The 25,099-nt window shown below is 39.3% G+C and overlaps 1 protein-coding gene across 4 annotated transcripts in view; it reads left to right on the top strand.

Annotated features, from left to right (window-relative positions):
* Positions 1-25,099, top strand: part of pacs2 (phosphofurin acidic cluster sorting protein 2) — a 244,083-nt gene that overhangs the window by 131,806 nt on the left and 87,178 nt on the right. For all 4 annotated transcript variants that reach the window (XM_048537650.2, XM_048537649.2, XM_059649290.1 and 1 more), the window contains 2 exons: positions 6,847-6,934; positions 17,176-17,265. In XM_048537650.2, the coding sequence (XP_048393607.1) occupies positions 6,847-6,934; positions 17,176-17,265 (178 nt within the window). The remainder of the gene's footprint in view (positions 1-6,846; positions 6,935-17,175; positions 17,266-25,099) is intronic.

Genomic DNA, 25,099 nt, shown 5'->3' with positions numbered 1-25,099 from the left:
TAATCTGTTTTATTTATTGCACGACCCTTCATTAGCTGCTACACGTTACCCAACACGTTTTTAATGAAGAAAGTTACCACTTGTAAACAAAAATTATTCAATTAAGTCTGTTCCATTTGCCAGTTCCGGTGCGCTTATCATTCCCATAATCTTTAAAGCATTTGTGGTGTTTAATGGCACGTGTACAAGCTGTTGACCGATACATAGACAGAGAATAGGAGCAGGAGCAGGAGTAGATCATTTGGCCCTTTTGCACTTGCTCCGCCATTCATTATGATCGTGGAAGATCAGCCAACTCTGTATCCGGTTTTTGCTTTTTCCCCATGCCCTTTGATTCACCTTAGCCCTAAAAATAACTATAGTTAACTCCTTCTTGAAAGCACTTAATGTTTTAGCCTCAACCACTTGCTGTGGTAGAGAATTTCATGGGCCCAGCACTCTCTCGACGAAAACATTTCTGCCATCTCAGTCTTTTACTGTGTCTTTAGACTGTGACCCCTTTGTTCTGGACTCCCTTGTCATTGGGAACATTCTGTTCATCTGGTATCTGCTCTGTTCCTTCTCCAGCTCCAAGGAAGGTTGTTCATTTTGCATAAACACCCTGGGTGCAAATGCTGCTGATTGTATTTGGTGCATGAGAGTGTGTCTGAGCCCTGTTTTCCTATAGGTGTCACGTTGTATGGTAGCTTCTTCATTTGACATTTGTTTCTCAGCGCTGATTTTGTTATGAGATATTTGATGCGAATGAAAGTAGTTTTATGTTCTGGGTCCAAATAAGACTGCTCAGTTGGTGTATAGGTTGCCAGTCTGATGACAAATTGGCCTTAGAGCTTCACTAGGTGATGCATAAATTGACCAAATTGTCGTACTACTTTCACATCGAGTGGTTACTGAATCTGAATGAGAGCTTTCACCTCATCAGGATCAGGGCAAAGCCCTTTAAATGTCAGGCTTCAATTCCATTTTTTTCCTCCTTCAGCTTCAAGTTTCTTTAGTGAACTTTCTTTAGCAACCTCACTAGATTTTGATCATTGTTTGAGTTAGTTGCTTCCATTGCAACTCCATATCCAAAGACTAGCAGATCATTCATAAATGCTTCAAATCCAGAAAAGTCTCAAACTGTTATCTGCTTTGTGTTGATGTTCTTCTAAAGAAGTGCAAATGTTAAATTGCATGTGGATCCAATGTATCCAAATAGTATCCAGAAAGTAGTAAAATAAACTGCCACTTTTATCCAGCGTCATTTGCCAATACCTGTCCTTTGCATTTTGCAATATAAAAGTGGAAGAGAAAAGCATACAATGTGGTGAAAATGTGTAGAAAGCCAGGGGATGAGGAAGCCTTTAAAAACCAGCAGAGGATAACTGAAGAAAGCAATAAAGGGGGAGAAGATGAAATATGGAAATAATTTAGTTATTAATAAGATTGCAAAAGATTTTCTTTCTGATATCTGAAAGAAGAGAGAGGCAAGGGGACATTAGACCATTGGAAAATGAGGCTGGAAAAGTAGTGATGCGGAATAAAGATACACTCACTCGGATCCTCTCTCATTACCAGTTTTCACAGTGGAAGACACCAGCAGCATATCAGAACTTTGAGATTCAGGGGCAGAGGTGAATGTAGCAGCCATCACCTAAGGAGAAGGTGCTGGGGAAGCTGAAAAGTCTGAAGGTGGATCAATCGCCCAAATCAGAGAGACTACACTACAGGGTTCTGAAGTAGATAGCTGAAGAGATTGTGGAAGCATTGGTGGTGATCTTACAGGAATCACTGGAGTCAGGGAGGATCACAGAGGATTGGAAATGGCTAATGTAACACCCCTGTTTCAGAAGGGACAGAGGAAACCAGGAAACAGGAAACCAATAGGCTAGGTAACTTGGTCTCGGTTACTGATAAGATTTTAGAATCCATCTTTAACGATGAGATTGCGGAGTAATTGTAAATGAGTGGTAAAATAGAGCTGAGTCAGCACAGCTTTGTCATGGGATGTTATCCCTGACAAATCTTTGAGGGAGTACTGAGTAAGTTAGACAATAGAGATTCAGTGGATTTGGATTTCTAGAAAGTCTTTGGCAAGGTGCCACTCAAGAGGCTGCTAAACAAGATTAGCCCATGGTTTTAGGTGCAAGGTATTAGTATGAATAGTGGACTGGCTGACTGGCAGGGGGCAGAGAGTAAGGGGTAAAGGGGTCTCTCGGTAGGATGGCTGCCAGTGACGAGTGGAGATCTACAGGAGTCTATATTGGGATGAAGGAACTGAGGGTGTTGTTGCTAAGTTGGCAGATGGCACAAAGGTAAGTGGAAGGACAAGGAGTGTTGAAGTGGGTGTATTGCGGAAGGACTTGGGCAGGCTAGGAAATTGGACAAAGATGTGGCCGATGGAATACAATGTGGGAAGCTGAGATGTTATACACCTAGGAAGAATAGACTATTTTCTAAACGGGCCCAAGCTGGGACTTTTTTTCACTGGAGTGTAGGAGGTCGAAGGGTGACCTTACAGAGGTTTATAAAATCACGAGCAACATAGATTGTGAATAGCAAAGGTCTTTTCCCTAGCATGGGTGAGTTCAAAACAAGGGGGGCATATTTTTAAGATGAGAGGAGAAGGATTTAAAAGGGACTGGAGCGGGGTGGGGGATTTGTCGCCGTTTTTACAGAGAGTGATTCATATGTGGAGTGAACTGCCAGAAGAAGTGGTTGATGCAAGTACAGTTGCAACATTTGAAAGACATTTCATATATACACAAACAGGAAAGATTCAGAGGGATATGGGCCAAATGTAGCTAAGTGAGACTAGTTTAGTTTGCAAATCTTGGTCGGCATGGCCGACTTGGACTGAAGCGTCTGTCCTGTAGGTCTTGATTCTGTCTCAACATTAATAAAAGACTTATCTGTTCTCCCAGTAACCCTTTCTACCTGATGACTGACAAATTTTCTGCTCATGTAAATAGCTTTCTTGAGCGTTAAGAGTCTATGATTTCAGTTGATGTACTGTTACAACAAGATCTCTCACTCGAAAACAATCCCATCTGATGACTGAGTTCTTTTAGTTGCCTAATTTTTCAGGCACTCAACAAATCACACATTGACCAATATTCTCCCTCTCTGATGTTAAATACATCTCACTCATTAGTAACATGACTAGAGGGGTTCAAAATAGATCTTCAAGATCTTCCTCTTCCTTTTCAATTCCTCATTGAAGTCCAGGGTGCTGTACAAATTACAGCACTGTTTCCTCTGTGATCAGAGTTGCATCTCTTATTTGTTAGGGTTTTCCGCTCAATTCTATGACTATCTCATGGTTTTCCATCATGAGTGGCAAAAGTCTTGACTCAAACTCACTACCTGTCCCTGCTCCTGTGGAAAAGAAAAAGCCATCTTGACTCACTGAGTAGTAAAAAATAGCAAACCATCCTTACTGTTTCTTACAGTAACTGGCTCTGTCGTCTTAAAATCCACACAATCTCAGCTGCACTCGTTTAACATTATGTTCCTTGTGTAGGCTGTAATGGTGTCCCCAAAACTGAAAGCAACCACCTCTGGTCATGTGACTCTGGCACACTTAATTTCTTCAACTAGCTGTTGAGATGATAGAGAAGATTAATTATACTACCAGGGCTGAAGGAGTTGCTGCGTGAAGAAATTGAGAAAGGATTTGAATGGTATTCTGTCAGGTAGAGAAGTAAGAGAAAATCCATTAGAAATGTTCAAAATTGCGAAGGGCTTTAACAGAAATGGATAAGCCTGGGAATTAATTGGAGCATGTGAGTTGGTAACAGCAGTGACTCTTTTTTAAAAGAATTGGCCAAAGAACCTGAGAACAGCAATTTGAATTTTTTTCAGATGAAATGCTGCAAGAATCTGGAGTGCACAATCTGAAAGGGCAGTAGTGTGAGCTTCCATAGGAACTCTCAAGTCATTGGGCATGCATGAAAAGGAGTAGTTTCGAAGAAAAGATAAGATTTCGGGCATGACTTATGAGATTCTGTGATTCTGTTGATGTGCTATTTTTAACATAACGTTGAAAACACTTCGGGGAGAGTTTTCCATTTCTTTTCTCCTTTCAAGTTTTGTGTCCAGAAATTATGTGCAACTCAATGAAAGATGATACTGGTTCTTCATGGTTACAAGTGAACTTGTTTTGGTCCAAATATTTTTATATTGTGTGCTTTGATTTTTTTGATGGAAGGTTTCACTTTCAACTTTTACATGCCTTTCGGTTCAATTTGTCTTTTATCAGCTGTGATCCAGCATCCTTTTTTTTCTACCAAGTTTCTTCCCAACTGATAGTAGTTGCAAGCTGCTGTTTCTTTAAACTTTGTGTATTGATTGATTAGAACAGCACTTACTTACGCAGAGCAATACTATGGATGATTTAAGCAAATTATGTCAGTGGTGATCAAGTCTTCTAAAATCTTTTGAACTAGTTGACTAGCAGCCCACAGTCATTTTCATCTCCACAGATTGCTTTCTGTTAAGAGTAATTTCTTTAGGATAGATGAGTAATTAAGATTCTATATTCTTCATGTAATTGGGCTCAATTTGTTACCAAGTGAAATGTTAATCATAGTAGCAGTTTGAGTTAGAGTGTGGGTTTGTGCCAAAGACCCCTATTCTCCCCAAAAGCAAGCACTGGGTTCTGGAATAGCTTTTCAAAGCCAGCCTGTTGTTTTTAGCTGATTGAATGATATGGTGAGTCACTGCTGAGCTGTGGCCACAGTGCTGTATGAATGCCTTTCTGTTGCGCAAAGTGGAGAAATATTCATTGTCTTGCTGTGACTGGCACATGGTACCATTCAATGCCAGCGATGATGATGTCTTTCACATTTGTTTTTAAAAAAAAGCCATTGTTCCACTACAATGGGGTGCTTTTATCAGGCATAAAACCTTGAATTGGCATTTAGTCGGAACCTATGACATCCTAGTTTTATTTCAATGGAAATGCTGTTCTTCTAATCTTGTCACTTTTCTCAGTTCCTCATGATTTTGTTTACAACATAGAAGTAATTTGTTTATACAAGAAGGGAAGCATGCAGGTTGAAGCATCCACTCCATTTTTAGCTGTTATGCAAAGAAATTCCTTACTGGCTTTAAAATTGTAATGCTAGAACTTTTTTTTTGGAAGCTTCAAATTCTGCTTGGCACATGTAATATGCAAGTTAAATGTAGTTTAAGGCAGGTATGAACATTGCTCAGGGCACTTCCTTTACGTTGATTGATAATCCATTTTGCTGGCCAATTCCCTGTTCTCACCCTACCCTCTACTCTCTTTGTAGGCTCAACTCATCCAAAACTCTTCTGTCTGCACTATTACACTCTGTCTGTTTCATTTAGTTATCATCTCTGTGTTGTCACAGCTCATTGTCTAGTCATGCATTGATTTTAAATTTCTCATTTTGTTTTTCCCTTGGCTTCATGAAATCCCTTCATGGCTTTCACATATCTACCCTTGTAACCTTCTTTAGCCTTATAATCCTGAAATCTTTCGGTCCCCAATTTTCATAGCTCCACCGTTGGTGACCACATCTTGGGCCATCTATCTATAATGTAAAATTCCACTCTAAAACTTCTCTGCTTCTTGATAGCTCAACTTTAATATGCTCCTTCAAGTTCACTCTTTGGTCAAGCTTTTGGTCATGTGTCTTAAACTATACTCTGTCAAATTTTGTTACGTAATAAATTTCAAAGGCCTGTGGGATGTTTTACTGTATTCGATGGGCTTCATAAATGCAAGCTGTTGCTATAATGAATTTATCAGTCCAAATACTCAAAACATGACTTATAAGAGCAAATATGTGCGCCTTCGAAACACACATACAGACGGTTTGGGTTTCACTGAGATGTGCAGCAAAAGATTTCACTCTTTCGTCACTTGTACTGGAGCTACAGACCACTGTAATGGCAACAACATTGCATCTTTAGGTGTGGGTTACAATGGAAACCATCAGCAAAATTGTACATATCCATTGAGATTTGGTTTCAGCTTATGTACCAAAATAATTCTACGATATCCTACACTTGGAAGATGTTACAATTCCTGTAGAGATCAATAATTTTTTAAAAGGAAATCAATTTCGCAGTACTGACACACAAAACTGCAGGATGGGATAGTCCTCTTTTAAGACTTTTATTGTACAAACTGAAAGCAACATTGGCTAACCGTTACTTAATAAGCAATTAGCGTGCTAAGCTACAAAAAAGGCATACATTTTAACTTCTTAACTAAAACAAGCTATGCCATGTTTATAAGATTCACAACATTCTCAAAGAAATGTAGTCTTGTGTTTAAGTCCCAATTTCTTACTGGTTTTAACAGGATTCTCTTGCCCAACCAGAGCAAATATTCCAGTGACCTTTCGCACACTGTACATTTGCTCAATCCTCTCAGCATGAGAGCAGGAACTTTTGGTAGGTAGGCACTGTTTGGTGTCTGGCTGGCCTTTTAGTGCATAAACTGAAACCAAATCTCAAATGATATGTATGATCTTACTGTTTTCTGTTGTAATTATCGCCTAAACCTACATCAATTTTGACACTATCACAGTGTCTGTTTGGTCTTAACTCTCAAAGTCTCATTCCTTTACACTAAAGGGGTGGATTCCATAGGCTCCTTTTAATAACATTACTTTTCTGCGGGTGTAGGATTACTCCCACTTTTTACTTGACATGGTTAATGTTAGTGCATCCTGATGAATAATGGCTCATTGCAGGGTAAGTTTGAAGTAAAAGCATCTTAAGATAGTGCGTGTAATTCATGATATACTCAAATACTAATCAGCTATGAACTTTTGTTTTAATTTAATGCGTTCACTGTGCTTTCCTGAATGAATCTTGTGTATTTTACAGATTGTGTAGCTTAACATTGAAGAAACTGGTTGTCGTAAAGGAGTTGGACAAGGAGCTCACTTCAGTTGTTATTGCTGTTAAGATGCAGGTAAGCAAGTTACTCTTTCTAACTGTTTTTTTGCAACAAGTAGAACAAAACCCATTTGAAAACTAACTTGCCTTTATTATAGGGTGGAGATTACATTCACTTTAAATGTTAGCAGCAGGCCAGCTGTACTTCTGCCGTAGAATTGATCCCTGAGTTGGTACGTTTTGCCTACAACTCAGAAACATGAGGTAACCATGCAGCAGGCACTGCAAGTCTATACCAGTACCCGCACCTCAATCCATTCAGGTGCTGTTTGTTCCACAAGGATCCATCTCACATTTGCCAAATCCACATTTGACCAGGATGATGCTCGCTCCGAGCAATCCTTGAATATATTGTGGAAGAAAAGTTTTTAATCATGCCTTCTCATTGTCCCTGAAGTGTCCCAGTTTCCCCGTCATGAGTGAATTACTTTCAGAAACAGTGACTCTTATGTTGACACAGAGGTAATTTTGTGCCTTGCAGAATTTCAACAAAGTGAGAAAATGGCCACTTAATCTGTTAATGATGGTTGTTTAATTCAGGGATGAATGTTGAGGAGACACCAAGTAATCTCCCTAAATTGCTTCAAAAGATTGAGAAGGGATTTTGGAAATGGTAAATGAGACCTCTGCCTAAAATTCCAGAGGAAAAGCAGTACTTCCTGATGTTGAAAATCTACAGTGTCAGTGTTGATCAAGAGTTCAATCCTGTAGTGAACCATAATCTTCAAACCCAAATAGCAGAGTCAGACTGCTGTATGAAATAGTTGGATGAAATAATAATAGATGCAAATCTATTTTTCTTAATTTTCTTGCATGGTGCATCAGCTTTTAGCACAAAACCTCTGCACTCCTGCAAGCATTCAACTAATTGAGGCAGTGAATGGTGCAAATTTAAGAATTTTGACAGCTGTGTTGGGAATAGAGCTAATGCAATTAATGAAGCCATGAAGCTATACAGAATAAATCATCCAATGTTTGTGCTCCTAATTGCTGAATAATAATTCATGCTGAAAGTGTGTGTACATAATATGTTGGAAACTGTATTAAACTTGGTTGTGTTAGGCTATGCACAAGTTAAAAATTCTTGGTCACAGTTAAACAAAATTAATTTAGTTTGTGATTGAAGCCTTCTGTACTTGTGCTCAAATCTGCACAACAGTTAACAATTTATGCTAAGCCAAACTCCCCTTTTCGTATTTACCAAGCCGCTGCCTTTATGTAATGGATCCTGAGTTTCAGATTCAAGCCTTTATTTGATTATTTTGTCGCACTCTAAATGAGCTGTCATATTATTCAGAAACTCCTCATGAAACAAGGCCCCTTTTGAAGGCAGCACTTTGGCAGCTACAAGTCTGCATGTGTAACCAGAAATACATGTTTCCTTGCTATGCAGAAGACAAACATAAGACCAGGAATAGGCCATGCAGCCTCTTGAAGCTATTCTGCCATTCAGTGAGATCACAGCTGATCTTCAAACAAATTCCACATAATGTGGAGTAGGATTAAGAGTTGTGAAACACATCTTTAACTGAATGTACAGGTAATTGTATCGTATACGTTGGTACAAAATTCCCTAGTGCTGTTTTGACTGGAGTTGCACTAGAGATATTTCAAACACTTGGGAATTTCTGGAACTGTCCAGAATGATGGCCAATGCCATATGCTATCCCAGTTGGTCATATGATCTAATCATTGTATGTATTTAGAAAATGTTTTGCCAACTGCCAAGTTGTGGTTGCATAAGAACACATTTCAAACATGGCTTTCTTTTGTAGGTAAGGCAGCTAAACTAGTGTCACAGCTTCTTGCAGTATTTGTTCACAAGTGTAGCTTGGCCCTCAGGTCAAAGGTGATTAAGAATAATTAGGCAGCTGTACATATCCAATATACTGTAATTACAGAATAATAGAATTAAAATTATGAACTGGTCAACCAACAGTGGAATGTTTACATCTGTTTTTTACATGTTGAGTTTCTGACATAAAAACAGAGTGCTGGAGAAACTGAATAGGTCTGGCAGCATCTGTGAAGAGACAACCAGAGTTAACATTTGAAGTCAGATATTACTCTTCTTTGGAACTTTCCAGTTCTCTAAGCAATTGTTCAAAACATATGAAGTTTTATTAAGTGGAAAAAGAAAGTTAAGACTGAAGTTTTTTGTGGGGTAAGTACAGGGTTTCGTGAGGAGGAGTTGATTTCAAGGGCATAAGAATCAAAATGGGGACATTGATTGCGAAAAAAAAATACTGACAGAAAAACCAAGAAATGGAAATCCTATACAACATACATGAGTACTCAGAACAATATTGAAATTAAACAAAAGATCCTAACTAAATTAATAAAGGAGGGGATGAAAAATACAAAAGGTTAAGAAAGTACGCAAAAATAAACTATAAAAAAAATCAAAGATTAGAAGAAATTAGAATATTAGAAGAAATAGTAATGTATCATATAGACATATAAACAACAAAAGAAAAATAGTGATATGGATAGAGCTACTAAGAAATGAACAGGACAACCTCACAGGTAATGATCACAAACTAACATGGAGGGCATGACATAAGAAAAAGAGCTCTTAAAAAGATATAAAGGTAATTTTATGACCAAAGGGATCTAAAAAATCGATTAAATTAATCAAATTTATTTAGAGTTATGTATAATTAGCGAAGGAATAAGAGTGACTACTGGGAAGCTAATGTGATTCCTACATTTAAATAGAGAATTATAGTTTAATGTTGTGATAGGAAACAATTTAATTACTTACTTAAAAGATATAATAGAAAATAAAGTAAATTTCATGCTTTCCAGTCTAAATTGGGAATCAAAAAATGCTGGTTATTAGAGAAATACTGACTTTATGGGAAACTGTGTGCCATTTGAGTCTTGAGTGGCTAATTGACCACACATTGTCCTTGAAATCCAAACCACAGCTAAATAAACACTACAACTATGTGATTATGTATAAACAGCATTACATGCTTTTAGCTGTGCTATAATTAAACCTCAATGGCCAACTAAAGCTTGTCATGCCATCATGACAGTGCTCAGGTGCCAATTACCATTGGTATAGCATCCAGTTGGTGAAGTGCCTCATTGATAAGAGGAAATATTGGAGACTTGGGTTGATGGAGTATTTCAGTTTTTACAGTGTCTGATAATATGTATTTGACTGTCTGGAAGCTACAACTATAATAGAGAGGATCTAGCATACCTGCGAATGTTGTACTGTCGTTTAACATGAGAATTAGAGTTAGACCAAATAATTACAGGCCAGTCAGTCAAACCTCGGTAGTAAAAAGAAAGTTAGAATCAATTCTGAGAGACTGGATAATCTGTTATTTAGACACAAGTTGATAAAAGCTCTTCAGCATGAATTTGCTAGGGGAAGATCATGTCTGATTTGGTATGATTTCTGAGGAAGTAACTAGAAAGATTATTGAAGGTAGTGTAGTCTGTGTGGATATGAACAAGTCTTTTGATGCAGTCCCATGTGATAGATTTATTTGAAAAAACATAGCCCATGGAATCCAGGGGAAAGCAGTAAACTGGATACAAAAATGATTCTGTAGTAGGAAACAGAGTGGTGTTTTTATGACTGGAAGGCTGTTTTCAGTAGAGTTCTGCAGGGCTCCGTGCTAGGGCCCATGCAGTTTCTAAGTTAAAACTTTGGACGTAAGTGTGTGTTTTATGATGAAGTTTGTAGATGACACAAAAAAAAGGCTGCAACGTTGATAGTAATGAGGGTAGCTGTAGACTACAAAGTAATATTGGTGCACTGGTCAAGTAGACATACGAGTGGTAAATGTAATTCAATGTTGAGAATTGAGAGGTGATGCATTTGGTGAAATCAAACACAGCAAAGCAACACAAAATAAATTTTAAAAAACGGAGAGGTGTGGAGGCAGTGAGGGACCTGGAAGTGAATGTTGATTGATCCCTGAAGGTAGCAGCACCAGCCAATAAAGTGTTTCAAATGGCGTATAGATTTTTAAACAGGCCTATCTCTAATAGACTTGGTGGAGGTGGTGGTGATCTGTTGTCTTGTACTCATGTAGTCCGGGTGGTACAAGGATACTTATTGATATTCGGGAGGGAGCTTGAGAATTCTGGCCCATGACAGGATGGTGTGCACATAGGAGCTGACAGGAGTTCCTATGAATCTGTTGCCCTTGTATCTTTAGATGGAAGTGGTTGACAGTTTGCAATGTGCTGTATAAGTACTTTGAGAGATGTTCGGTGCATCTCATAAATGGTATACACTGCTTCTGTACATTGGTAGAGGGAATGAATGTTGAAAATGTTAGATGTGGTACCAATCAAATGACTACTTTGTCTTGCATGGTGTTGAGGTGCTTGAGTGTCACTGGAGTTTGTCATCCAGAGAACTGGGCAGGGTGGAAAGCAGTCATACTCCTGACTTTTGTCTTGTAAATACATGACAGGTTTTGAGGATTCAGGAGTGGCTGCAGATTCCCAGCCTTAGATGTTCTTTGATAGCCACGGTATTGTACAGCAGGCCTAGTACAGTTTCTAGTTATTAGTAATCCTCAGGGTGTTGTTAATGGGAGATTCAGCAATGATTGTGCAATTAAATATCAGGGGCAATAGTTGGATTTCGTCTTGTTGTGATTGGTCCTTGCCTGACGCTTGTGTGGTATGAAAGTTACTTACCACTTATCATCCTGAAGCTGAATGCTCCTGAGATCCTGCTTGGCCTGCTGTGTTCATCCAGCTTCACACTTTATTATCTGTTATTTGGGTCTTCCTGTATTTGGTTTTGCCAGGTCTCCTTGATGCTGCATGTGATCAAATGCTGCCTCGACGTAGAGGACAGACATCCTCACTTTCCCTCTTAAGTTCATCTCTTTTGACAACGTTTGCACCAAGGCTCTGATAAGCTCAGAAGTTGAATGGGCCTGACAGAACTGAAACTTAGCATTGAACAGATTATTGTTGGGGAAACGATTTTTTTTTCCTCTGTGTAGAGGGTGGTAGGGCCTGGATCTCACTGTTTGAAGGGTAGTTGAGGCACAAACCCTTGAATGATTTAAAAGATATCTTGATATGCACCTTAAATGCTCTAATCTACAAGGTAATGGACAGGTACGAGGTGCTGAAAAACTGGAATTAGATGGTATATGTGTCACTCACCACAGACTTGATGAGCCAAATGGTCCTTTTCTGTGCCATAACTTTATAGGATTCTATGATGAAGTTAGTATAGTTATGATAACATCTTTGGACTTTCAAATGACATTCTTTAAGGTACTTGGAGAATTTTCTGATTAAGATCAGAACGTAGGTAATCTGGAGATAGGTAGAATGGACAGGTAGCAAACTGACTGAAAAACAAAGATTGGGGTTCAAGGCAGCATTTCAGACTGGGAAAGATTAAGGACCGGTGTCGTACAGAGATCAGTGCTGTGCCCACTGTTTGCCATTTATGAAAACAGTTTGAACTCTGAGATGGGAGGTGCAATTGCAAAAATTGCAGATCAACCAAGTTACTGGATTTTAATCAAAAAGAGGACTGTGACAACATATAGGAAGCCATTAATCTTTTTAAGATAAGTACGAAGTGGTACTTTTTTCAGTAGGAAGAGTTAGAAGGCACATCTTTCTTATAAAATAAATGTCTAAAATGAGTTGGAAGAACAGAAGAAACTATAGTATCAATAAATTCATTCTTTAAAGAAAAGTAGAAAACTGGCATTTATTATCAAAGGGATCGTTAAAAAGCAGATAAACTGTTAGACATAGTCTGAGTCTCTATCTTGTGAATAGTTCTGGTTTACATATCATTAAAGGGATTTAAACAGATTAGAGAAGATGCAAAAAATTTTGCTAGATTGAAATCGGAACTGAGTGGTTATGCCAATCAGGAGAGCAAAGATGGAAGGGGTTGGTCTGATGGATGCCATTAAGGCTATGGAAGTGTTTCATAAAGTAGACAGAGAGCAGATGTTTCCACTTGTGGACAAGACCAAAATTAGAACTGTAAATACAAATACATGGCACACTATAGTGTTTCCTATTGCCAATTCAAGCGATAGAACTTCATCCAGAATTTAGAAGAGGGAACAAGGGACTTCGAGGAGTTGTTCAGGTGAATAGCATTGACGTATTAATGGGAAGTTGAGTTAATGTATGAGTTAGTATGAAGATACAGCAATGATTAGTAAGACCAATAAGTTGTACTTTGCAAGGGAAATGGAATAAAGAAGTAGAGAATGTTTTGCTACATATTGGGGTTTTGAGGCCACATCTGAAATACTGTGTATGGTTTTGATCTCCATATTTAAGAAAGGCATGTACGTGTGTTGGATGCCATTCAGGGAAGATTCACTAAGCTGATTCTTGAGATTTGGGTAGTCAGGGTCCTGGTTATCTTATGAGGAATGGTTCATAGAATCCCTACAGTGTGGAAACAGGCCCTTCGGTCCAACGAGTCCACACTGATGCTCAGAGCATCCCATCCAGACCCATTGCCCTTTAAACCCCTCGTCTAGGCATCGCTGAACACAACAGGCAATTTAGCACTGCCAATCCACCTAGCCTGCACATCTTTGGACTGTGGGAGGAAACCGGAGCAAACCCATACAGACGCAGGGAGAATGTGCAAACACTACACAGACAGTCGCCGGAGAGTGGAATCGAACCCGGATCCATGGCGCTGAGAGGCAGCAGTACTAACCAGTGAGTCCACATGCTGCCTACTAAGAGCTGTCCGGTTGGATAGACTGGGCCTGTATCAATGAGCGATGATATTATTGGGACCTACCAGATCCTGAAGGGACTTGACAGGTCGGATGCTGAAAGGATGTTTGCCCCTTGGGAGAGACCAGAGCTCTAAGCGACAGTTTAAAAAGCAGAATCTCTCACTTAAGTCTGAGCAGAGAAGTTTTTTGAATTGAGTCATGAGCATATGAGTCACACCAGGCTTGACATTATTAAGTTGTCCTTTCTCCAAAGATATTGCTAGACCTGCTGAGTTTCTCCCACCTTCTGTTCTGAGTTCCAGCATCAACAGTATTTTGCCCTTCCTTTGCACTGTGCTGCTGCTTCTGACACTCAGCTCTAGCTTTCAATAATCCACTCCCACACAGATGACTAGTGAGAACTTACCCCTGAGTCAGCTATTTAACCATTTGTGCCAGAGCCAGCTCTTTATGAAAGGTTATTCCTCTGTTCTTTATCCATAGCCCTGCAGTATTTTCCTTTTCAATATTTGCCAAGCTTGCTTGCTACTGAATGTTTCCACCACTCTTTTTCAAATGTTGAATCCCAGATAACTTCTCATCAAAATAGCTATTAAGTCTCTCATTTGCCTTCTCTAATGAGATATTATCCTGATGAGAGGCATTTAACATAACTGAAGCATACCTACCTTCCTTTTATGTAGGGAATTCGTGAGACCACATCTCAGATAACGTGTACAGTTTTGGTCTCCTTATTTAAGATCGGTTGTACATGCAAGAAGTTCGGTGGTGGTTTACTCGATTGATGCCTGAGATAATTGTGTGTTTTCTTATGAGGATAGTTTGCGGCAGATAGGCTTGTTTCCACTACAGTTTAGGAAAGTGAGGGGTTACTTGATTAAAGTGTATGAGGTTCTGAATGATTTTGACAAGATGGGCATAGAAAGGATTTTTCCTTCAGTGGATCAGTCCAGAGCAAGAAGACACTGCTTCAAAATTAGGGATTGTCCTTTCAAGATAGAGATGAGAATTTTTTCCTGTATGAATTTGGAACACTGCCTCAGAAAGTAATGGAAATGGCCTACCACTGTATTAAATGCATTCAATCAGGTAATGGGGTTTAGGGTTATTGGGTTATTAGTGTTAACTACAATGAGAGATTCAAAATTCAAAAAAGATCAGCTAACATCTTAATTGACTTGAACAGGATCGAGGAGGGGAATGGCCCACTTCTCCATTTTCATAGATGTCTCAAAGTTGCCAGCTTTTCTTTTGGATGTTTCCCCAGTCCCACACAAGAGGGTCAACACTTGATTCATGAAGTGGTCTGCCAAGTTGTTTGGTTGCATAAAGTGACAGTGAAGACCAGTCTCATATTCAAAAGACAAGTTTAGATGAGACATACATGTGACTTAATTTCTGTTAAAAGTCTGTCTGGAATGACTGCTTAAAAGAAATACTGCCTATACACAACAATATTTGAGCATCTGCAATGTAATATTTCAACTTCCTGTAAGCAGCAAAACGCAAAGGTATGTTATTACTCCTTGTCACTCAGAAGGCATGAATGATAGCTCTGGGTTGTTAATGAAGGCCTCATCAAAGAAATGCAAAACAAAATGTGTCATTCTCAACAACCACTGACTTCATCCGTATATCTAAGTAAAGGTTTTGCATATGAAAATTATAAAATTTATGATCACTATCATAAACACAGTATAGACAAAGTTATATATGTTCCTTTTCTGCTGCTTGTGATCAGTGCGTTTGTATGTAAGGTGTGTGTGTGTGATTTCTCTGCATTTATGTTAGTAGAAATGCAGGAACATAGAAGAGAGAAGGAGGCCATTCAGCCCTTCAACCCTATTCTACCATTCTTCTCGGTCATGGCTGATTGGTCCAACTCAATAGCGTAATGCTGCTTTCTCCCTGTCATTCTTGATCCCTTTCACCCCAAGTGCTATATCTAGTCACCTCTTGAATGCATTCAACATTTTGGCATCAACTACTTCCTGTGATAAGAATTCCACAGGCTCACCACTCTTTGGGTGAAGAAATGTCTCCTGATGATGTGACTCCTGTTTCTGGGCACACCCACCATCAGGAACATCATCTCTGTATCAACCCTGTCTAGTCCTGTTAGAATTTTATAAGTCTTTATGAGATCCACACACAACCATTCCCCCCCCCCCACCCCATTTGTCTAAACTCCAGAAAAAACAATCCCAATCTAGTCAATCTCTCCTCATATGTCAGTCCTGCCATCTGGGACTCAACCTGTTAAACCTTTGCTGCCCTCCCTCAAGAGCAAGAGCATTCTTCCTCAGAAAAGGTAACCAAAATTGCACACGATATTCCAAATGTGGTCTTACTCAGGCACTATAATTTTAAAAAAAATCAAACATTACAGTTGCAGTTTTTAAAAAATATATATGCCTACCATAGCTGAAGAGTTCTGAAGCACCAACTCACCTGTCAACAAATTGGCCTATGATGCATTGTACCAGAGGCTTCAGAGTGATTGTGTCAGTAGAGAGATTCTATATTTCAGATGGCAATGATAGAAAAGAAATAATATGGCCTATTGAGACCAAGTTGTTTTACAATTCACCAGTAACCAATAGCTACTGCGGACAATTTGGTGACTACTAATGCTTCTGGATGACATGACCTGTCTAAAATTCTGAATTTTTTTGATTTGTTCTTGATATCTTGCAGATGATATGTGTGACGCATTGTAACTTCAATCTGAACTAGTTGACGTTATTGGTTTGCTTATACAATATATTAGTGTTTGTAAACTAGTACCATGTGCTACTATTTACAAGTTTGTCATATCAAGTAATGTCATTACTGATACATAATTTGCAATGTGTAAATATAGGGTGAGAGCACGCTGTATTTATCAAACACAGGAATCTTGCGCAAAGTGAAACATTACGTTATTATAAGCATGAATGCCCTATCCAGTGGTATGATTTATTTCAGTACACAGAATATACCTGGTAACACATGCTTTTTAATCACTGTAAACAAGAGATTTTACACTGCTTCCCTCCTGTTATTACAAACGGAAGTTTATATCTGTAATTAAAAACTGAAAGTGCATTGTATGGCTTTTTGTTGATAGAAAGTTCACTCTTATGGCTTATTGCCCTTCAAACAACCTGTGCATCTGTTAGTTCCACTTGCTCTAGACCCATATTCCAATAAGCTGTACTCGCTCCTGATGCCCACTCTGCTTAACCGAAATGACCAGTGTAGAATCCCCTTCATGAAGAAGGGAAGATGCAATAATAGTGAGATTTGTCCAAGATGCACCCTTTATCTTCTAATGGGCTTGTCATTAATGGATCAATTTTACTGGCATTCCCATTCTATAGGGCAGCCAGGGCACGTGGTCAGGTTTTGCTGCTGAAGAATGGTAACTTGGAATTCAGAAAGTGTGTTTTGGTAACCTTAAAGTTTTCAAAGATAAAAAAAGCATTAAGGTTACTGCGCATCTTTTGTAAATGTTTTGCTTTATTTCTAATTTCAATGTCTGATGTCTTCAACATAGGGCTCAAAAAGAATTTTACGATCGCATGAGATTATATTGCCACCTAGTGGTCTTGTGGAAACTGACCTTGCATTGACTTTTTCACTTCAGGTAACATCTATTTGCTTTAATATTTTTCATTGCTGATTGATTTTATTGGAATATTTCTGAAGTATTTCAACTTTCAAATGTTTCATCCTGATGATATAAGTTGCATTTCCACAGAATACATAATAATCAGGAAGGCCTTGGATTCATCTTGGCTCATCCACCCAGCAGTGCCTCATCTTTGTTTGCAAAGACAAATCTATTATATGTTAGACAATAAATTAGAAGATATAGTTTTTAAAAAATGCATAATTCTGTGTTTTCTGACATGACTCTCAGCTGATAGTGCTTTTACACATGGAGAGAGGCAATATAGATGCCAGGAACTTGACTTATTTATAAATTGTTTTGGCCACTACCTAGAATCTGCATACCACAGTTCAGAAAGGATGTCATGACCCTGTTGGTGCTACAAAGGAAGATTATCAGGATGGGATGAGGGTTGAATGTCTTCATCTATTTGAAGAGCCAAGAGAAACTTAAACTATTATTCTTATAATGGAGAATATTTATGGGAAGATTAGAACAGATGCTCAAAATTGAGGGATTTCAATAGAATCATCTGTTGTTTCTGCTTGCAGAAAAGTTAGTAAACGGGTCTGATTTACGATAAATAGCAAGAGCTTTGATGAGGGAAGTTGGCAATTTTTTACAGAATCAGTTTTGTAAAGAAACTGGCTGAATACTTGAAGAGTAATTAGCGGGGTTTTGGAAAAAGAGCAGGATGATAGGTCTTTCAAAGAGCTGACACAAGGATAATACACTGAGCTGCCTCCTGTGCTGATTTTGACACTGACTCATAGAGCTTTTTAATTTAAATTTGATGTATTCTCTCAGCTATTTGTGGTGTGCCCTCTCCAGTTTTGTTGCAAGATTTCTCATTGCCACAGGTTCCTTCACTTTGCGGTTAAGGATGAAGAACAACACTGTACATTGGACTCACAGGATTTTATCATCTTCTTAAACAAGAAATACTGGTGCAACTGGAGGGGAAAATATTACAAGTTCACAACAAAGAAGGAGACCATTTGGCCCTTCAAATCTATGGACTTGTTCAGGATTCCCCTGAAGAGATGAATGTTCAGTAGGTCACAAAGTTAGATACTGCAGTTTTCAGACTAAAAGACCAAATTTCTTTACAGGTGACCATACGATGTAGAGGCTGAAGGTGGCCATTCAACTCATTTGAGTCTGCTGTGCTGTGGCTGATCATAGCTCACTTTATAATCCTCAACTCCTCTTTCTTCCTTTTTCCTATAACTCTTGATTTCCCTGACTGATTAAACAAACCGTCTTTCTTATCCTTGAACGTACTTCACAGGGCTGTAAAGGCTGGATTGCTAAGTAAAAAATTTCACAGATTCACTCCCTCAAAAGAATTTCCTCCTTGTCTCTATCTTAAATTAATAACATCTTATTCTGAGATTATGCCCTGAGGCCTAAGACTCTAAGGGGAGGAAAAAACCTTCCCACATCTATCCTGTCAGGTCTCCTAAAAATATTGTATGTTTCAATAGGGTGACCTCTCATTCTTCTAAACGCCAATGAGTACAGACCCAACCTATGCAATCTCTTAAAACAGTCCCACTATACACAGGATCAGCCGAGTGGACCTGCTGTAAACTGCCTCCAGTGCTGGTCTATTTTTCCTCAGATAAGGGGCCCAAAACTGTTCACAGTATTCCAGCTATAGTCTGACTAAATGGGCTTGGTTAGGAAATAGCTGGGAGGCCTTCAAGATATTTCAGTCTCCAAGCCTTTTTTTAAAAAAAAATGCTTTCGTAATTCTGACATAATAGGAACTGCAGATGCTGGAGAATCCGAGATAACAAGGTGTAGAGCTAGATGAGCACAACAGGCCAAGCAGCATTCTAGGATCAAGAAGGCTGACGTTTTGGGCCTAGAACCTTCATGTCAGCCTTCCTGATCCTATGATGCTGCTTGGCCTGCTGTGTTCATCCAGCTCGACACCTTGTCATCTTCAGTATTACTGCTTTTGTTTTCATCTGATATTCTATGGTGGTGTTCTTTGCAAGCTATTGTTATTCTTGGGATAACAAAGTATTTTGGGACTACACTAGTTTTGGTGTCACCATCAACTGCTACTGTTTACCCAGAGCAGATTAAACTAAAAATCATTGCTATGGTAGACAATGGTCCCTTCACAGCTGTTTGTGGGTATCAGTTTCTCTGGAGTTGTCTTTTTGATAAATTGAAAACAAAAGTTCTGGAAGTTTATTTATTTTGAGTTTGGAACAAACAATGAGTGATAGCAGTTGTGAATTCTATGTTGAGGTGCTGTCACAGTTTGACTATTCCATGGGAAGGCTCCACTCACCCAGGGTGATTTAATGATGAACTTTTCAGAAGATTGGTATACAATATGTTCAATTTGCTGAAGTCACCTGACCCTTTTCAGCGATCAGCCACGGAGCGCAATGGAGGCCAGGACATTAAATGTCTTCAAGGCAGAGATTGATAAATTCTTGATCTCACAAGGAAGCAAGGGCTATGGGGGGAGTGCAGGGAAGCGGAGTTGAAATGCCCATCAGCCATGATTAAATGGCGGAGTGGACTGGGTGGGCCGAATGGCCTTTCTTCCACTCCTATGTCTTATGGTCTTATGGATCTTAGTCATTTTGATAGGGTTCATTTTTTAATGAAAGGTCCATTTGAAAATGATAAAGCTTCCACATAATCACTTTTCATAACAGAAACAGAAATTGCTGAAGAAACTCAGCAGGACTGACAGCATCTTTGGGGAGACAGGAGAGTCAACGTTTTGGGCCCAGTGATCCTTCTTTAGAACCCTTTCCATGATGACTTGGACATGCCATCTGGAAATTGACTGAAATGAGTATGAAAGTGACCATTTTAAATTAAACAAGAGAAACTTGTCTCTGGTGCAACTAGAAAAAAAATCAGAATCTCACAACATAGGAGGCCATTTGGCACGATATTTTGGTATTGTGCTGTAACAATCCACAACTCAATTCCACTACTGCACCTTTCATGCTTGCTGCTGATTCTCCACCCTATGAAAACCCTTTATAGCTTTAAAATGTTATTTCTATCTCCTGTTAACCCTTTGCACCTTGCTCTTAAATGACTCCCACTTTTATTATTGGATGAATCTATGTACATTTGTGTGGCTTTCATGTCCTATTTATATTGAGGTGTTGAAAACTGGACACCTGTAAAGGAATATAAATTGATCAGGATATTCTACAGGGATTGGAATTGAATCACATTGATTCCAAAAGAAACCATTGTTTTGTTAGATGTAGTACCTTTTTGAATGAATATGAGAGATGCAAGATAATAAATGGCAACATTGGTATGATAGTTGTAAAACTTGTCACATGAGTGTCCAGGGAACAAAAAAAACATGGTGATTGGGTGATTTGCTTGGAAAGAAAATAGGTAGAGGTAGGGGAAAATGAAGGGTAGATGACAAAGTAATATAAAGGGTGTCTCGTTGAAGGCTGAAAAGTGAGCAGCAGGAGAAAGGTGAACCTTGAAAATAAAGGCATAGTATAATTCTCCATGTCTTTGGCAATGAAATGCTGAAGTACTCAACAGTTCAGGAGGCCTTTATGGTGTGAGAAAGAATTACTGTTTCAGAAGAACTTGGAAAAGATGGCAATGTAATATGTTTGAGGCAAGTGAAAGGGGTGGGTGGAGGGAGAGGGTGAAGAAGGAAGAAAAGGTAAGGTGTAGAACAGAAGAGGTTAAATGACAAAAGAAGTGGTGTGTTAAGTGAAAGGGAGTGCTCATGGAACAGCTCAGGAATCAGTGATGCGTCTGGCAGAGGTTTGAATTCTAGACTGATGAGCTATTACAATCTGGAAACCAATCTAAGAAAAAGAGTTGAAAACCAAAACCAGTGAATTATTATAAAAAGCAAAACAAAATGAGGGCAAGCATCGCAGTCTGAAGTTGTTGAAGTCTCAAACACAGAAGGCTGAGGTTCTGCTCTTTGAGCTTGCATTGAGCTCCTTTTGAAACACCTCAGAAGGCTGAAGGCAGAGAGGTCAACATGAGAATAACATTGGGAATTTATCTGACAGAGTTCATTGTTGTGCTTAATGACTGAACAGATATGTTCCACAAAGCAATGACCCAGTCTGTATTTGATCACCCTAGCTTAGAGTAAATTTTGAGCAGTACACTGCATTGAAAGAAATTCATATATATTTGTGTTTAGCCTGGAAGTTCTGTTTGGGGTCTTAGCTGTAGCGGGGAGAAAGTAAAATGGCAGGTGTTTCATGTTCTGTGCTTACATGGGAAAGATAGGATTGGGAAGAGGATATTGGGTATTGAAGAGTAGATCAAGATTTTGCATTGGAAATTATATCTTTACTTGTTGAAAGGGAGCACTTGAGTTTGGTGTCAGCATTAATAATGGAAATGGTGTTGGATAATCTAATGAATTTGCAGGCTGGTTGGTGAATTGTGATGACTGGTAGAATCTGATCATTTTTGGAGCAAGGGGAAGGAGTGAGAGTAGTGGTGTGGAGAATGAATCCTGTTGGGCAGTGTGTTGAAGGCTTGAGTTGAGTTGAAAAGTAAGAGATCAGTAATACTCCTATGGAAGTTTGCAGACACAACAGTGAAGAATAAACTGGACGACTGAAATTGAGTCCGAACAGAAAGTGGGATGTGAGCAAGTGTAGTTGTGTTGGCTGTGGGATTCAGTGGACTCAAAATCAACATCGGTTGATGACCAGAGATAATGGGAACTGCAGATGCTGGAGAATCCGAGATAACAAAGTGTGAAGCTGGATGAACACAGCAGGCTAAGCAGCATTTTAGGAGCACAAAAGCTGACGTTTCGGGCCTAGACCCTTCATCAGAGAGGGGGATGGGGAGAGGGTTCTAAAATAAATAGGGAGAGAGGGGGAGGCCGACCGAAGATGGAGAGAAAAGAAGATAGGTGGGGAGGTAAGGTGGGGATAGGGCAGTCTGGGGAGGACAGACAGGTCAAGGAGGCAGGATGAGATTAGTAGGTGGGAAATGGAGGTGTGCCTTGAGGTGGGAGGAGGGGATAGGTGAAAGGAAGAACTGGTTAGAGAGGCGGGGACAAGCTGGGCTGGTTTTGGGATCCCTTACAAATGGAAAGAGAAATGCTGAGCAAAGGAAAGCATGATTTTGAGGTGGACCAGTTACAGTGAGAAGGACGAAAATTGGAAGCAAAATTGTTGAAAATTTCCACTACAGGGCATGAATATGCGCACTGATACAATTATAAAATGACTTTAAGATAGGTGAGGGACGTAAACCTAAGTACAACTGTAGCCTAAATGTTCTACACATACCACAAAAATGCAGATAAGGATCCCTGATGTGTACCTCTCAGCAACCACTTTTACTTGGAGGAAGTGCTTCAAGTTAAAGGAGATGTTTAACATGAGTAGAATTCAACGAGCATAGACAATGTTGGTGGATCGACAGATGGACTGAATTTTCATTCAAGGAAAAAGCAAACAACAGAGCCATCAGACTATCATATGGGACTGTAGGGTAGCGAGAGTGAGCCCCTGTGGTGAATAGGGGGTGCTTAGGACCAAGAAGTAGGAAACTGTTGAAGTGATAGAGGGTATTGGAAGAATACTGGATTTAATTGGGAAAAGACTGGACAAAGGAAGAAGAAATTGGGCCAAATTAGGAAAAAGTCAATTTGGTAGGGCAGCAACACACAGGAGTATTACATCTACCAGGTCTTTCCTGTTTATGGATCTTGGAAAGACAATGTAAGTAGCATTCATATAGTTGGAGCACAGTGAGCTTGGAGGCCTTGGACTGAACAGTCTCCTGGGGAGATGAAGTTAGTGAAGGCTCTGGAGAAGGTGCTTGATATTTGACAGTGGAATTGTGATCCAGGAAGAGATGGATGGAAAGGAAGCATTGGCAAGTTGACATTTAGCCTCTGCAAGGTAGAGTCTGATTCTAAATAAAAACCAAAAGAACTGCATTCACTGCAAATCCGGAGCAAAATCGGAGTTGCTGGAAAGCTCAGCAGGTCTGGCAATATCTGTCTGACAGGTCTGGTGAGCCTTCCTCAGAACTGATGGTGGCTGGGAAAATGTTAGTTTTTATGCAGAAAATAGGGAGGTGGGTGGGGAAAATAGTAAACAATGGGATAGACCCCAGAGAAAGAGAGAGTGAGTTGGACAGGCAAAGGAGTTGCTAACGATCAGGCTGGGAGGGTGAATAGTTGTTAAAGGGGTCTGTTAGTGACTAACCTCAGGGGGTATGTAATGGCAGGCTGTGTGGTAACAAATAAAAACAAAGTTGCTGGAAAAGCTCAGCAGATCTTGCAGGCCTTGTTACCACATAGCCTGCCATTACACACCCCCCTGTTGTTAGTCATTAATAGTCCCCATTTACAACTGTTCACCCTCCCAGCCTGATTGTTAGCAACTGCTTTGTCCAACTGTCTGCCTCTCTCTTTGGGCTCTATCCTATCGTTTACTCCCTACCCCACCCACCTCCCTATTTCTTGCATATAAACTGACATTTTCCCAGCCACCACCAGTTCCAAGGAAGAATCACCACACCTGAAATGTTAATTCTGTTTATTCCTTCACAGATGCTACCAGACGTGCTGAGCTTTTCCGGCAACTTTGTTTTTGTTTTATAGTCTGATTCTACTGCTCAAAAAGTTAGTACATTGCAAATTTCTGACACAAGAAAGAAATGTAAGTGTCAAAAATATGTTGGCCTCCAACAATTGAATACAATCAAAATTCACCCCAGCACACTGACCCAATCATTGCTGTTTAAAAAATAATTTGGATCTCTTTGCTTGTACATTTATAAAACATGAATTGTAATTAGCTTTTCTGTGATTTTAAAAAAAGATACTGGCACTTCCTTTACTCCCTTCTGCTTTCCAGTAGGCAAAATAATTTCTAATTAATAGGTGTATATAATGGAATTGATTTCCATTGTGAGCCTGTATTGACTTCTCTTGATTTTAGTTAGTCAAGCTTCAATTCTTTAAAAGTTCTCTAACTGTTTAATTGTTCTGTCTTGTACTCCCAAAATCATGAATTAGCAATTACGATAGGTCTGTCATAATAGACTATACCCATGTCCTTTCATACTTTACTTCCTGAAGAAAGAAAATCGTTGGTCTGAAAATGATCACTTAGTGTTATCAAACTTACTTCATAGTCATGCTGACTGAGTACATGTTCTTACCCTATCTGTAGACTTGTAAAGTTCTGGGAGAGATGAATAAATCCCCAGGATCATTTGGGAAAAGTATTCTCTCTGGTTGTCACCTCAGGTCAGTTCAGAGATTCAGATGAAATAGTTGTATAATAATGTTAATATACAATTTCTGTCCCTGGCTTTTCTTCCAGACATGTGGGAAGTCTGTGCTTCATTGCACCAGACAACAATGTAATCTCGAGTTTCATCGTTTTCTAGGAAAAGAAGAATTTGTTCTTTTTTTTTAAACAATGGTCATTGCTGTTGGTGGTATGCCAGAGTCCCCTATGGTTGAGTATGAATCTGATCCTTGTAAACCTCACATCAATAATCGATAGTCTTGTCATTTTGTGGGCACATCTCTTAGGGAAGGCTGGATGCCTTCCATTCGCAAGCAAAGGAATGTAAATGATGTGATAGTTCCAACTTAGGGCTATGAATAACTTAAGATCATGGGTTCTTCAGATTTAAAGGGGTAAGTAGTGGGAGCTAATGTCTGCAAATTATTTAATGCTGCAGATAATGTAAACCAAGTGTTCCATTGAAAGAAGCACAATAGAAAAATGCATGACCCCCAAACCAAGCGAAATAAATTTGGAACCAACATACATTTCTTTTT

This window comes from Stegostoma tigrinum, chromosome 10, assembly GCF_030684315.1.
Source record: "Stegostoma tigrinum isolate sSteTig4 chromosome 10, sSteTig4.hap1, whole genome shotgun sequence".
In the NCBI taxonomy this organism is placed as follows: Eukaryota; Metazoa; Chordata; class Chondrichthyes; order Orectolobiformes; family Stegostomatidae; genus Stegostoma; species Stegostoma tigrinum.
This window is presented reverse-complemented; position numbering and strand designations above follow the sequence as displayed.